The 13645-nt window shown below is 34.9% G+C and overlaps 1 protein-coding gene across 3 annotated transcripts in view; it reads right to left on the bottom strand.

The window, feature by feature from the left end:
* Nucleotides 1-1724: 1724 nt before the first annotated feature.
* Pmvk (Phosphomevalonate kinase) overlaps nt 1725-13645 on the bottom strand; it is a 53336-nt gene continuing 41415 nt past the window's right edge. For all 3 annotated transcript variants that reach the window (XM_090405987.1, XM_090405986.1, XM_090405985.1), the window contains exons 4-5: nt 10308-10599; nt 1725-1979 (exon numbers count right to left, since the gene is read on the bottom strand). In XM_090405987.1, coding sequence (XP_090262113.1) covers nt 1828-1979; nt 10308-10599 — 444 coding nt within the window. In that variant the 3' untranslated portion in view covers nt 1725-1827. The remainder of the gene's footprint in view (nt 1980-10307; nt 10600-13645) is intronic.

Below are 13645 nucleotides of genomic sequence, written 5' to 3'. Positions count from 1 at the left end.
AGTAATAAAAACTTGATTAAACTAAAATGATAAACAGATAATCAATTTAACATAATTTCAGAGTCAATATGAGGAATTGGAAAATGAGAATAGTGCAGCAGGTGTTATGGAGTTATTTTAAGGAAACAGTGCTCAAAACAGAACTAATACGTCTGGCAAACAAGGAAAAGAGAAATTAATGGGTGGCTGATGAAATAGTTCAGTAATGTAAAGAGGAAAAGGAAATATGGTTTAAGTGTCAAGAAACTGAAGACCTAGATGTTAATTTTACAAAATACAAGATAAAAGAACTTACAAGATAAAAGAAAAGGAACAAACTCAAAAAAAAAAAGTAATGAGGATGTGCTGTTTGAAAAGTCAGATATCCTAGAATATTGGAAGAAATATATTAAAGGTTTATCTATATTCAGATAATAGAGCAGATCTAAAAACTAATGAGAATGAACACCAAACTAAATTTAATAAACTTTTTTAATTGGCTTATATATATATTTCAAAGTTCAAACCAGCATCTTCACAGCAAAACATTATAGTTTTCATGTGACAATTAGTAAGTGAAACAATTCCCATTGTAATGGACAAAAGATCTTGGCAAATTAATGCAGCCATTCTTAAGGTTAGGAGATTGTTTCATAGGCAGGGAATGCATTACATGCAATATTTAAATATGCTGGAATTGGACAAGTGAAAATGTCAGTTCAATGTTGGTAAATGTGATATCCAATGCATATTAGATTGGTGGGATTATTATTATGATGATGATTTATGCCTCCATGGAGTCAAAAGACTCATCCTAGAAAACACAATATCATACCACTTGATTATTTGTGCTCTCACCACTATCAGGCAATGTAGAGTCCATAATTTGTGTAACACTAAAGAAAGTATCAGGCAACACATTCCACGGTTCAGCCACCCAAATGCAAAGAAACCACTATTCACCCCTCTTGCTCACAGCTTCCTTTCATAACTTTCAGGGATGGCCTCTTGTCCTTGTTCCTTTCCCTGCTAGAAAAAAATTACCAGTGTAAGGATCTTGACGTTTTAGTAGTTAGGAAGTTGAAGTCCAAGGGTTATAGAGCAAAGGTTGCATACACAACTCCTGATATGACCTCAAATGGACTGCATGCAGATCTGGTCTCTGAGGCAGTGGAAAGAGTGCAAAGGAGATATTGGGATTGTGGAATTTCAATATGACAGATTAAGAATTTGTAGACTGCAGATAATTGCAAATAGGAAAAAAAAGGAGTGATGTGATAGAGATCTACAAACTCCTGAAAATTTTTATAGCAATTGATAAAATTTTTGATTTTATCGAGCGTATCCATCGAAGTTCAGAATTCAGCCAAGTAAGAGGTGAGAACTACATTTTTCTCTCATTCAGTGATGCATAATTGGTATGACAGCTGATGTGGTTGATACAAGTCCCTCTTTGTGAGTTCCTGAAGGTTCTCTGGTAATAATAATATTTAACTAGTTTCATCTATACTTAATTGATCTAAGTCTAGGTGGCTTCTAAAAGAATCTGCTGATGAAGATTCCTAATTTAAATGCAAATAAATTAACAAAATGTAGTCAACTCTTATGTTTTTTTAGTTACAAGTTCTAATGACAACAGCTAATTAAAAAAAAGATAGAAATAAAAAATTTGGCTGTGATCTGAAGAGATAATTTAGTAAATTTAAAGAAAAAAAAGTATAAATAATATCATTGATGCCAGCATATGTTGCAAATTTTTGTAAGATTTATTATATAACATAACAAAACTTAAGTCCTGTCTTTCAACCTGATTTGACATCAAGCCTCCTAATGATAATTCTAAAATTATCAGTTGGAAACATCCATCAAAGCACTAGAAATTAGTTTTACAATTGGCTGCAAAAGCCTGTCTGTTTCTTCAAAATTCCCATTATTTATTACTTTGAAGTCCCAGTCATTTACATCATCAAGATCACATTCAGATGCTGCATCATCAACACCTGAAACATCAAAGATGAATAAAAATTAAATATTTTCAGTCAAAATAAACTTATTTTTATCCAAAACACACACAACAATTTATTTATTATAATATTATAAATTGCTCTGCAATTTATGCATTTATTTTTGAGACCTGATTTGCATGGGGCAATGAAGCAGTTGACAGGGATATTAATATTGTTAATATACCTGATTAACACTGGGGAAATTTTTCATATGGTAGTTACAAGAGAAAAAAGGACAAGTTGAAAAATGAAGTAATAATGAGCAAGATTGAGAAGGATTTTGCATTGCCTGAGAGGGTGGTGAGAGTGCAGATAGTGAATGTGTTTAAGGAGTAGTACGATAGACTTATATGTTATCTAAGTAGATCTCCCATGATGAGTCTTATGACTCCTCCATGGAAATCCTGAATAATGTTATCAAACACATTCAAAGTCAGTTTTGATGGCTGTGGGGTAAAACAGCACACCAAAGAGAAAATCAAACCCCCCACTGACAGAGGCCAAAACTGATAACACATAACCTGCTCTCTAACAAACAAGCTATGAGCATGGATGTTTTGTAAATGTCTCATCCTGCTTACTGAAGACCTGATGTAGCTTGTAAAAGTTCCATGTCTAAATATAGAAAGAATTGTAAATGCTTTTATCTGCAAATTAACATTTGACAAGCAGAGCATTGCAAGATAGATTTTCTGCAGTTCCCAAGTCTATAAATAATAGGTGATGATTTAACATTAGATATAGATTTGGATTGTTATTGTTCCCATCTTCTGACACTGAAAAAAGACTTCATGATCAGATTCAAAGACTTTGATGAGCTTAAAATATCCAAATGGGTCATAAATTCATATTTTGTCTGTTCATCCAAAATTGACTTAAAAAAATGAGTTTGAAGCTCAAGTACAATTTCAACAGTGTGGGTATGAAAGATACTGGCCAAACAAGCACTGCAAGTATTCTCAACTTTGGAAAAAAATAAAATGACTGCTCATTGCTTTTCCTTCTTCAAAGAAGGAAAAGTTATTGCAATTGTTTGCTAAGCAGCAAAATAGAGTGGAAAAAAGTGAAGGAGACTTCATTTCAAATATGTTGATGGTAATTTAAGTAATTTTGCCTAATAATATATAATTATGTTATTGAGTCAATAACCTAGTGTAAAATTCAGCAGGGGGTGCCAGGCCATACAAATAGTTGCCAGGCAAAAAAAAAAAAATGTTAAGAACCCCTGCTGTAGAGAATTAAATACAAAAACAGACTGAATTATGTGCAACATAGACAAATACACGTTAAATACACAAAAATAGTAATATAGCTAAGATAAGAATGATTTCCATCTCAGGGAAGTAACAAAAACGAAAGACTTTGTACAATGCTTATCTTGTATTTATTCACTTGCACTCATCTATTTTGGATGATGAGCCAAATTCATATTTAGAACTTTTTCCAGTAATCAAATATCAAGTGCTTACCTCACAAAAAACTATGCAGTAATAAATGTGAATAATATAAATAAAAGTATTTCAGATTTTACATATGATGCACTATTTATTTCTAGGAAATCAAGTTCCATTTCTGTTCATTTTAAAATTATGGACTTTACAACCGTGTTATAAACAACTATTTTAATTTTCCCGACATATCAACCTTCATGTTAAGGTCATCATCTGGAGTATATACAAGGACAAGCTGAATTACATTTCACACAGTAAACTAAAGAAACAATGATTTGATCACCAGTTATTCTACTGGCATGACCTGTAGTGAAAAAAAAAAATAGATAAAATTAATTATTTAGAAACTACATCAAAGCTAACATGAGAGAAACATTCTTTCTTATAGTAACAATGATGTTCTATTTTTAACATGGCAATTGTTATATTAGATTAAGGATTCTGGATTATCTACAGTCCCTTTAATTGATGTCAGATAAAATAAACAGAATACTACAGAAATACAACCTCAAAGTCACCTTTAAACCTCCTGCAAAATTAAAAAGCTTACTAAACTCATCCTGGAGTATACCATATTTATTGCACCTGTAATCCACCATATATAGGAGAAATAGGATGCACAATTCCTATCAGACAAAAGGAACATAAACGACACATTAAATATAACTATGGTGAAGCTGGCCTTTCTGATCGTGCCCTGAACACTTTACATAGAATTGACTAGAAAAGCACCAGTTGTTTTACGTCACACCAAAACATGGTATGAATGTAAATTTAAGGAAGCCTGTGAGATTCTTATCAACCACCCCAATCTGAACAATAATGATGGTCTAAAAATCCCAAGCATATGGAAGGCACATATTCTACCCACAGAACCTTTCTCCCTAAGAGTTAACTATAAACAGGACTGTAGATAATCCTAAATGTAATATAACAATTGTCATGTTAAAAATAGGACATCATCTATAAGAATGTTTCTCCCATGTGATCTTAAATAGAATTTAGCTTTGATGTAGTTTCTAAATAATTAATTTTTAATTTTATCTGGGTTTTTTTTCCCACTACAAATCATGCCAGTAGAATAACCAGTGATCAAATCATCGTTTCTTTATCTTACTGTGTGAAATGTAACTCGGCTTGTCCTTGTATATACTCCAGATGATGACCTTAATATGAAGGTCGAAATGTTGAGAAAATTAAAATAGTTATTTATAACACGGTTGTAAAGTCTATAATTTCTAAAATGAATGCTGATCACTGTGCAACACTAAAGGAATGGTGTTGAAAATTTATTTTTCACTTGGTTAGAGTATAATAAATTTAGTTTAATCCTTTATCCAAGTGTGAGCAAACAAAGTTTGCGCCTGAAAGTATCTTCAGGACTGGGGTAAGGTGGTACAACACCAGGGCAACTCGTTGTAAAGGTGGAGCAAGCTACCAACACTCCTGTCTCAGTATCTCCTATAATGCAAAACACATCTCCTTGCGGATATGTCTAATGTTATGCATTAAGGGGAGGGCCACTACCCAGACTATTTTCAACCTTTATTGAGGTCTCTTCAGTGGTAGCCAGGCAGAAGCATTAGCAGGTCATCTCTACCTATAGGAGTTGCCAAATGGTGTGCCACCCTTTTTTAATAAATTACTCTGGATTTAGAGAAAGATGTTGAAAGTTTATTTTTCACTTGGTTAGAATATAATAAATTTAGTTTAATCCTTTATCCAAGTGTGAGCAAACAAAGTTTTCACCTGAAAGTATCCTCAGGACTGGGTGAGATAGGAGTGATGTTAGCTTGCTCCACCTTTGCAAGGAGTTGCCCTGGTGTTGTACCACCTTACCCCAGTCCTGAAGATACTTTCAGGCACAAACTTTGTTTGCTCACACTTGGATAAAGGATTAAACTAAATTTATTATACTCTAACCAAGTGAAAAATAAACTTTCAACATCTTTCTCTAAATCCAGAGTAATTTATTAAAAAAGGGTGGCACACACCATTTGGCAACTCCTATAGGTAGAGATGACCTGCTAATGCTTCTGCCTGGTATCTCAACTTGGGCCTGGCTTCCACTGAAGAGACCTCAATAAAGGTCAAAAATAGTCTGGGTAGTGGCCCTTCCCTTAATGCATAACATTAGACATATCTGCAAGGAGATGTGTTTTGCATTATAGGAGATACTGAGACAGGAGTGTTGGTATCTTGCTCCACCTTTGCAACGAGTTACCCCAGTCCTAAAGATACTTTCAGGCACAAACTTTGTTTGCTCACACTTGGATGAAGGATTAAACTAAAGGAAAGGATTCCTTTTATGTGTCTAAATCTTTAGACATCCAAACATTTTGGAACGAAAAATATAGAAAACTTAAATGTACAAATTAAACAGCAGTGATCCAAACAGAGCTTTGTAGTACACCACCACTCACCCTGTATACTATTTTATCCATATCAACAGTTTCCTATCCATCTCCATTTGTTGCAGTTTGCGTAACAGAGTTCCATGTGGTATCCTGTCAAACACCTTTGCAAAATCCAGTAGCATCATCATGTAGCCATTCACTTTATCCAATTCAATTGTCACTCTATTTATAAAAAGTTAGTAGATTACTACAGCATGACTGACCCTTCACAAATCCATGATGCCGCTCATAGAGTAGCATATTCTTATCCACCCATTCCTGAATTCTCTTTTTCACCAACCTTTGCAGTACTTTTACCACCATTCCTAAGATACTAATTGGTCTACCACAAATTCAGATCCCCCTTCCACTCTCTCTTGGGACTTTAATTAAACTGAGACTTAAATTAAACAGCCTAGTCAAAGGCATCATTAGTTCCCTTGCACGTTCTCGTAAAATGCAAGCTGATATCCCATAGCTGTATTTGCATTCAGATTCTACAATATACTAAGTAACTCCAATTCTTCAATCTCTTCTCACCTCAGTTGCTGTCATAACAATATCTTCACTTCGATGATGACTCAGTAGCTCAACAATTTCATCTGTTACCTCTCTACTATCTGCACTCATTAAAGTTATCCTTCTATAGTCATTTTTCCTCCTACTTGCCACATGACAAAAAAACTCTGGGATTTCCTTTCACCTGTTCTGCTGATTTTGTCTTCCTTGCCATGCTGGTCATCATTTTTGCCCAATTCTTTCATTATTCATGAGTTAGCTGGTCACTTTTTTCCTTATATACCCTCCACAACATTTTCTTCGCTTGCAGCTCATTCTTAATGATATTACGTATCGATCTAACTCCTACTCAATTTACTTTGGGTATACAATGTGATATTGCTGCCTCCAGATACACCTTTACTATCCCCTATGCACTGTGAACATCCTTCCCTTGCAGATCTTTATGCCATGGTACTGTATCATAATCACCTGCCTTGTAGTTCCACATATACCCCTTCTTAACTGGAATTTACACATTTTTCTTCCCAAGTTAAGCACACATGATTACTTTCCTCAATCGGAGGCAATATAGCCACTACAGTTATGGACAGGTTTTCTAATCCTATAACAAGATCCCACATTCTTGTATCCTGAGTCCCCTCTATCACATTCTGCTTCAAGTAGTGATCTATCGCTTAAGTTCCCCCCCATAATAATTACTTAACTTGCACTCATTGTATTAATATGCTGATGTATGTCATCCCTGGCATCCCCAGACGTCCACCAATTTTATATTTTGTCCTACAGACCTCAATCTCACACCAGATTGACTCAAAAGACTGCAATTTGCATGACTGACTGCTACTCTTGTTGGCTGCAATTCCTTACCCCCATGCTGTCTATTCCAGCGCTTCCCAAACTGTGGGCCATAGGTTTTGTTGAGGGGGACCGTGAAATAATGAAAACAAATTTAAAATGTTTTAAGACTAAGTAGTTATTTTTTTATTTTAAAAGAAACGTATTTAACTTTTATTGTTTGTTATTTTTTATATTTTAATGGAAAAATTCACACATTGGTGTTGGTTCACAAACTTTGCTTCCTGGGTATTTCGGCGCTTAGTAAATATTGCTTATTCATATGTTTCATTTCAAAGCAGTGGTTAATTGTATTTACTTCGAATGCTCTCCAGGGAAGCTCCAAATCTTCCTGTCCCTTTCATCACGCATTCGTAACATATCAAAACTCATTTTATATTATCACTGTCATCCCAGCTAGTTTTCTGTTACCAATAAAAGTTTCCCATATACTTTACACATGAAAAAAAGTTCATGGGGGGAGACAGTAACTCGCTTGCAGTGGTAAACAACACGCCCTCCCTAACAGCCACTATACTGCAGAAGCAATAAAAACAAGTATTTTTATTATGCCAGTGAATAAGGTATGAGCAGTCTGTGTAATATATTTCTCAAGAAATAGTGAAATTAGAGGCAACAGGGATAAAAACACACTAATTAATGAATTATATCCCCTGATACAGAAACTATGCTATATAGACTGAAACAAAACCATATGTTGCATGGGCAAACACAGTATCTAACTAAAAACTATTGTTATTAATTAGCGTGTGTGAGTTCGATATCCCAAGGCAGCAATAAAATTCAACCGAACGTGTTAAAACTAAGTAATATATATATATATAATGAATGTTATGGCAGTTTCGCATATGGAATTTGGTTGAAGAGAGTTAGCATTTCAACTCAATTGTCAGGTATGCTTTTATCTTTCGGTTGCGTGATCTTTTGTTAATTCCGCACCAATCATATGCACTTCTTAATAACCTGTCATTGCTGTCTGTTTCGCGTTGGGCTTAATTATCGTAAAGAGAGAAAAGTCACAAAAGAGAAAAATGTTCCTGGTCCAGGGATTCCCTTATTCAGGTAGTTAGTCTGTGGTGCCAGTATCGGTAAGTGGTGCTATGATTTGATGTAGTCTACGTTAAAAAATTTAACCCTGAGATGGACAAGTGGCTGATAAAAAAAATAAAAAAAAAATCCAACGAACAATCAGAAGAAGCAGAAACACTCAAAAAAAAAAGGACAGTATTTCATATTTTACCAGAACAGCCTGCATCGTCTTCAGAACCAAACTGTAAGAGGCAAAAAATGTAATATGTGCATTTGATTTTTGCAATATTCGCTGTGTATGTTTTGTATTGAATATAAATACAATAAATATAATAATAATATATGTCTCTATTACGATTTTTTTCGAGGGGGGGGGACGTGAAATATTTTAATTTTTGCAAAGGGGGCCCTGACATCCAGAAGTTTGGGAAGCACTGGTCTATTCTATCATTCCTAAAAATACTAAATCCATCACATTCTATCCCTGTAACTACATCATTCCATTGCAGAACCTGAATATTGATTCATTAGTGATAATCACCCTTGTATTTTTTGATGAAGTTTTATGAAGAATATTATCAATAAAGTTCTTCATAAAACTTCAAAAAAAAAAATACATATAATATAGATTACAGTAAAACCATAGCTATCCCATACATTCGAGGATTATCAGAAAAAATAAATAGAATCCTACACCATTATAATCTTAATGCTACTTTTAAACCATCTATAAAATTAAAAAACATATTCAACTCCTCTAAAGATCCTCTTCTCCAATTGGCTCATCCTGGAGTATCCATTACACCTATAACTTACCTTATATTGGTGAAACTGGACATAAAATTCCTATCCACAAAAAAAAAAAAAAGAACACAAGTGACACATTAAATTTAACAATTTTGGTGAAGCAGGTCTCTCATATCATACCCTTAACACCCTACTGATTGGAAAAATACCTGTTCTTTACATCATACAAAAACCTGGTAAGAACATAAATTTAAAGAAGCTTGTGTAATTTGGATCAACCATCCTAATCTTAACAATAATGATGGTATAAAAATCCCAAGAATTTGGATGGCACACACATTCAGCCCACTTGAGTTCAAGTTTTCCAGCAAACCCTGACTTTAGGACCCTAACAAAAATATTTTCAGTGCTTATTGGCCACCATCCATACTGTTTTGTTCTAATTTATATGTATACTTACATGAGTAATTATGTGAGAGCATGTTGCTCTCTAGCTTAATTTATTTTTTGTAACCAAATGGATAATAATAATAACAGGACTCTAGCACTGGTGCAGTAAGGTTTCTTTTTCCACCAGAGGTCAAGCCAGTACTTTTAACAGATGACCAAATTTTAGCATACTACGTTTATTGTAGTGTAGCTTATTTTTTTGTATATATGTACGATACTCCAAATGATGTGAAGGTTGAAATGTCGAGTGATCATTTTGGTTTATATTAAACTGAAGTTTTTACTTTAACAGGTAGTTGTTTCCATTATTTGTATAATGAATTTTGATCACTGCGTAACCATGAAAGAAAGGAGCTATTTAAGGAATAAAAAACAGAAAACATTGCAGAAATGTTTAATGCACTTCATGTTATCCATATTTGTATGCAAAAAAATTATTATTGTAGGGTAATTATAAAGCTCGCATAGAGAGAGAGAGATATTACTCTCTCTATACATAAAACTTCTGTGTCATTCAAACAAGAGTAACAAAAAATTGCCAACATATCAACAGACCGAGAAAAAAAGCTCAAGATTTTGCAATTTCTTTTGTTTAACAGAGCATAATAAACTGAATAATCAATATTTTCAGTAGATACCTTTAACAATCTGAGATATTTTAACAGAAAATGTTAAAATTTATATTTAAAACTAGCATATCTCAATATATATATATATATATACACACACGCACACACACACAATGTTTGAAAGACATTTTCATTTTTTATTCTACAGAAATAGGCAAACAGCTCAAGATTGGCACAAAAAGGACAGAGTCCCCTAGTTCCAAATAAATGAATATGTTAATTACTCTGAATTTAATTTCTTACCTTTTGTAAAAATCCAGCCCCTTACTTTTCTTATTTGTTCCGAAGCAGAAATACGAACAGTAAAAGTAACAGAAGGATAACTATTCTGAAAAAAGCTATTATCTGATTTTCTTCTAGCATCTGTAATTATCCACACAGGCTTTGAAATCGCCTCACTCTGTATAATAGCATGACGACAGAAATACCCTGGATCTCTTTGTCTTACTTCTTCACCCCAACAAATCATATCCGTTCGATAATGTTCTTTGTACATACTTGCATCCAAGAGTCTGCTATAGTCCAAATCATGCTTCTGAAAGGAAAGAACAGCATATTTAAACATCTATTACATAGATGTTACTATCAGTAACATCACATTGCAGTAAATTATTTTTGATATATTATTATTATCATTAAACAAGTATATTCATGGAGTCACAAGAGACCCATTATTCACACAATACTTACCATACCTCTCCTTAAATTCATTCATTCATGAAGTACTTAGAACCACCTCTGACAACCAATTCCACCCATTCACTATCCTCTGAGCAAAAATTCTAGTTCCTAACACCCTTGCTAACCAAACTCTTATACATTTTCCATGGGTGATCCCTTGTTTTCTCCCTTCCTGCCATGTACTGAAAAAGTCTTTAGCCAATCCTATAAAATCTCTTTAACAACTTATATGCATCTATATCTTCTTTCTACATGCTTATATATCTCCTCTTTACTGCCTATCAGATAGTTTCTGAGGCCCACAGAACCATCAATCTATTCTCATACGGAACATTCCATAGACCTGCCACAATCATTGTCACTGGCCTCTCCATCACTTCTTCATTCACACAGGATCCAGGTATCCAGATCTATTTGCAGTAGCAGAGATGTGATCTTATTAAAGCCTTATATGGGGGGAAATAACTTCTATCTATCTCTGCTTGTTGCATATTCTTTAGTAATCACACAATCAGGTGTGCTTTTGGCTACTACCTTTGCAATATGCACTCTAAACTTCAACTCCCTGTCCACAATCATCCCCCCTCCCGAATCACCAGATTCATATTCCCCATTTGCTCCAGTTTATGCAATAGAGTTCTATGTGCAATATAGTCAAATGCCTTTACAAAATCTAGCAATATCATTGAGTAGCCATTTCCGTCATCCAACTCCATTGTCACTTTGTTAAAAATAAAAAAAAGTAAGCAAAACTAAGTATTGTGAAGCTACCCTTCACAATACCATGCTGTTCCTTATAGAGTATTATATATTCCTATCCACCCAGTTCAATTCTGTCTTTCACCAATTTCTCCAATGCTGATTTGCCTATAATTTGCTATTTCTGTCTTGGAGCCTCCTTTATGCAATGGGACTATTTTGCCATCTGTCAAGATGTACGGTTTTGGCTTAAGCCTCAGTACTGGAAGGTGCCAATGGCACCTTCCCAGTACTGAAGCTTAAATTAAATAGCTTGGGCAGAGGAGCTGATAATTCTCTTACACATTCTCATAATAGTAGGGCTGATATGCCTTCTAATCTCATGCTGTGTTCTGCAATATTTGAAGCATCTCTATTTCTTCAATCTCTAGTTTCCCATAAGTCAATGCCACATCTGGCATTGCATCACTTTAGACGGTATTCCCTGCAAAATGCTCACTCAGTAATTCAATTATTTGGTTTGTTTCTGTTATCTCCCCACCATCAACACTTTTTAAAGTCATCCTTTCATTCATAGTAATTCTGCTTTTCCTTGCTATATTGTGACAAGGAAACGGAAGAATATATATATAGCAATAGTAGTATTTATTTTGGTCTCATCAGCTAGCTTTCCTCTCGTAATTAGCTTTGGCTTTCCTTACTATACAGGTCATGGGCATGCTGATCACCATTTTCTTTATATTCCCTCCACAACTTTTTCTTAGTCTGTGACTCCTGCTGAATGATGTTACTCATCCATCCAACTCCTGATTTATCCTTGATAACTAATAATTAAGGAATTGACAGCGTACACTAGAAATATAAATTAAAAACAACTAAAGTCCAGATGGTGCCCCCGGCGGGCTATATTGGTAATTATTGTCCTTTGGGCTGAAGTTCTTCTGATATATGTTTCCCAAATATGGGACAGTCTTATGCACCCAAATTTGTTGAGGTTTGGCATGTTCCTAAGGGCTGAGGCTGATTCCATGAATAGTCTTTCATATTTGAACTTGCTGCAGTGTATTACTGTGGCTTTCTTCCACCTTATTCTGTGGCGGGTATCCAGAGCATGGTCTGCAAGCCCAGAGTGGCTGTACTGGTGAAATCGGATGTAGTCCTTGTGTTCTGAGATTCTGATATTTGCTGTCCTGCCTGTTTGGCCAAAGTAGGACAATTTACAGCTGCAAGGGACCTGGTATACACCATGTAGGTCTAGGGGAAGTGGTTGGTCTTTAGTGGAGCAGATAAGGGATGCCAATTTTCTATATGGTCTATAACAGGTGGTTAAGTCATGTTTTTTTAGGATTTTGTTGATTTTTTCCGAGGTGCCTCGGATGTAGGGGATCATGATGGATTTAGAGTAATCTTTTTTGTGAAGGGGGGGAGGTGGGTTGTGGATAATTGGTTTAAGTATTTTTTGGATTTTTTTGGGGGGAAGGGGGTAGTCATTGGCTGAGAAAGTGTTAAGGATGTGATTTAGTTCAGTGGTTAGGGCTTGATCATTTGAACAGATAATTATTTTATCATATTTAACTGCAAACAAACTTTCTGAAATACAGTACTGAAAAACATTTATAGCACTATCAGTAAATTTTTTAGAAAACTATAAGGAACAAGTAAAGTATCATGATGTTGCTATAGTTTATTATTATTGTACAGGCACCGCCATGGAGTCAAAAGACTCATCACAGGGGACCCAAACTATCCATATAATCTATCATACTTTTGAAACTATTAACAAAGCACTCATTACTGACTCTGGCAACCCATTCCACTCATTCACAACTCTCCAAGCAAAAAATTTAGTCCTCACAACCCTACTAACCGCACCTTTATTCAACTTCCAGGAATGACCTCTTGTTTTGGCCCCTCTAGCCAAGTGCTGAAACATTTCCTCTGCATCAATCCTATAAAACCCTTGAAGCAACCTAAATGTTTCTACCATACCTCCCCCCCCCCTCTTTTTCTCATGCCTACCAACTTCTGCAATCCACACATCCTCAATCTATCCTCATAGGGAATGTTGCAGACATTCACCATCTTGGTTGCTTGCCTCTGAATCCTCTCCACTGTTTCCTCATCCACAAGAAACCCAGGAGACCAGACCTGAGCACAGTAATCCAGATGTGGACATATCAAAGCCTTATAAAGTGGAATGG

Source organism: Typopeltis vanoorti, chromosome 16, assembly GCF_054136105.1.
Source record: "Typopeltis vanoorti isolate ZY-2024b chromosome 16, IOZ_Tvanoo_1.0, whole genome shotgun sequence".
NCBI lineage: Eukaryota > Metazoa > Arthropoda > Arachnida > Uropygi > Thelyphonidae > Typopeltis > Typopeltis vanoorti.
Note: the sequence above shows the minus strand (reverse complement) of the source record. Positions and strands in the feature narration are given on the sequence as shown.